This window comes from Mus pahari, chromosome 15, assembly GCF_900095145.1.
Source record: "Mus pahari chromosome 15, PAHARI_EIJ_v1.1, whole genome shotgun sequence".
NCBI classification, from domain to species: Eukaryota; Metazoa; Chordata; class Mammalia; order Rodentia; family Muridae; genus Mus; species Mus pahari.
In genome coordinates, this window is record NC_034604.1 from 8,325,192 (window position 1) to 8,327,878 (window position 2,687).

A 2,687-nucleotide genomic window follows, 5' to 3' on the forward strand; every position below is an offset into this window, starting at 1 on the left:
ACTCCAGAAGAGGGTGTCAGATCTTGTTACAGATGGTTATGAGCTACCATGTGGTTGCTGGGATGTGAACTCAGGACCTTCGGAAGAGCAGTCGGGTGCTCTTACCCGCTGAGCCATCTCTCCAGCCCCCATTATACTTTTCAATCTGCACTTTCTGTTGGTTATTTTCTAATCCTCTTTGACTGACATTCTGAATTCATTACACCTTTCCTTTGCTTCTTGGCATGGTTGGAGCACCATCCCTGAGCATTCTAAAAGAAATGTTTTGCTGTGTTCTGGGCTAGCTCCTACATATGAAGCCTTTTCTTTTCCTGCACACAGACCACAACTTGATTCTCTAAATGTCAGTGCTCTTTGGTTGAATATTGTGCTTTTTATATAATGTATAGTAGTGACTCTGGGTCTTCCCTACATGTCTCGTTTTTGTAGGTGTTTGTTTTCGCTTGTTTGGCGATCTTCCTAGAGCAAGCATAAAGTCTGTCTCTTATAAAAGGCACAGATGCTGATGTCTTTTCTAATCTATATCCTCATTCCTCATGCATGTGTCACTTGGCATCTGGCAGGGACCAGTCAGAGGTTGTTCTTATGAGCCAGAAAACCCTGTTTGTCTCTGCTTCTACATGGCTGGGGAGGGCATTTGGACCTCAGGCAGTTTTCATGTCTGCCTTAGTTTGTACTTTCCTCTGGCTCTTCTGTGTGCAAACAGGCTCCCCTGGCCAGGGATGTATGTGTATGTTTGATCTGTTCTACCTCTTCTGTGTGTTCCTTGACATAGAAGGCATTGAGTGTGAGATATACAGAGGGAAGGCTACAGAGCTCAGTATGCTCTTACCTCCAGAACTACGTAGGTCTGCAGCAAGATCACTGTCCACAGCTTGCTCCAATGAGGACTATAAACTCAAAACAGTGAAACTACTGCCTCCCATGTTCACTTATGACCAAAATGGCCACCAGAATTAACAACGGCCCCAACAGAGGGAATGACTTGTAGAAGCAGCAAGGCTGGTTTCTATAGCTCCCTGAGGATGGAATGGGGCAGACCAGCACATTTGACTCTGTCCCTGAGAACAAATGCCTCTGGTTTCTTGAATGCCTTTAGTCCATTTCTGAAAGCACGGACACGAAGACTTTGGACAGTGTTTTCCCATCTCTCTGCTTGTTTCGGAGACTGTCAGCTTCCTCCTTCTCTCATGCTGAAGATCTTAGCCAGTCTTCCCATTCTGAATGCAAACCTACAATACTACTATACTAATAGACAGAGAGAGAGGTGACAGCACCACTGTGCAAGCCCATTTCCAGAAAAAGCAAAGGCATCCATAAAGACAGACGGCTGAAGCAGGAGCTCGGATAACCACTTCATCAGCTCGAACCCCACTCCTCCAAGCAGCTCTTAAGCCCCTGCATTTTGATTCCTTTGGACGTGAGGGAAAGTAAGGTGCCAGGAGAAGAGAGCTCCATGTTTCACGTGGCACTTCACGCAGTGTTTCACGCTGCCGCCCTTCTGCTTCTGACCTTTGTCCCCACCCACCGCTCTCATGCTTCGGCCAGGTCACTGTGATACACAAAAGCTACTCTTGTGGCAGCCCTTGTCCTGAAGGCTCGCCAAAGTATCTCCATCTGCCACGTGACAGTTTTCCTCTACCACCTCACTGGACAGGCTGGGTCCTCTTGAGAAAGTCAACTGAGCTCTGGACAGACTTATCGTTTCAGGGAAGGACACACAACTCCCTGACATATGCTAAACTAGTCTCTGAGAGCTGGAGATACCTTGAGAATTTTTGATCAAAGTCTCTCATTTTCAGAGGCATAATTAGGCTCAGGAATTTCAGGTGCCAACTCACAGTCACCTTTTAAGAATATGATGTCTTACTGATAAAATAGGTGAAGGGTCACAGAAATGATCACCTGTATGAATGGCCAGGCGTGTGTCACTAGAAATGGTCTCCTGAAGATGCCACTCTCTATAAGCCATGTTGAGAAGCCTGGGCACACAGATGCTGATACAGATGCTGATGTAGACTTTGCTGCCCCGACAGCCCCCCCCCCCTTCTCTCTTACCTTAGCACAGAGGATCCAGGCTGCACACTGCCCTGGGGTCAGGACGCTTCTCAGCCTTACTGAACTGAGCATGAGGAAGAATCCCAAAACTCCACTGAAAAGAGAAAACACCCTTTGCTTAGTGAAACTGCCCTCCTTCAGCCACAGCCAGTGAGGTCCTCGTCTTAGACCCCACCATTGAGACAGTCTCGGCCATGTACTGGCCTGAACCTCTAAATCCTCCCACCGCCTCCCCAGGGAGCTGCGATTACAGGCAGGTGCCATCACTCCCAGTGTGCCAATGTTGAATTTCTAAGTATTACACAACTTCCACCATGTTTGTATTATCTCGTACCCCTGGATAAGATCAGCAGTTCAGAGAACAGAACCTCTACTTTTCTGAAGAAGAGATAAGCGTGTCTCAGTAAAGGTAAGAGAGGCTTGGAACTCTGGCCAAATCTTGAAAGAAAAAGATACAGATGAGCATTATTATGTTCTCAACATCAGTATTGCTCCGAAAGCTTGGGATGCACCTCAGGAGCACAACTGTTCCCAGTCCTTCCCTTCTATCCTGTCCCAGCACCTCAGGAGCACGACCGCCCCCGGTCCTTCCCTTCTATCCTGTCCCAGCACCTCAGGAGCACGACCGC

The 2,687-nt window shown here is 47.7% G+C and overlaps 1 protein-coding gene across 3 annotated transcripts in view; it reads right to left on the reverse strand.

The window, feature by feature from the left end:
- The window catches only part of Tmem241 (transmembrane protein 241), a 126,965-nt gene that overhangs the window by 55,588 nt on the left and 68,690 nt on the right, over positions 1-2,687 (reverse strand). For all 3 annotated transcript variants that reach the window (XM_021214871.1, XM_029547271.1, XM_029547270.1), the window contains one exon: positions 2,059-2,152. In XM_021214871.1, the coding sequence (XP_021070530.1) occupies positions 2,059-2,152 (94 nt within the window). The remainder of the gene's footprint in view (positions 1-2,058; positions 2,153-2,687) is intronic.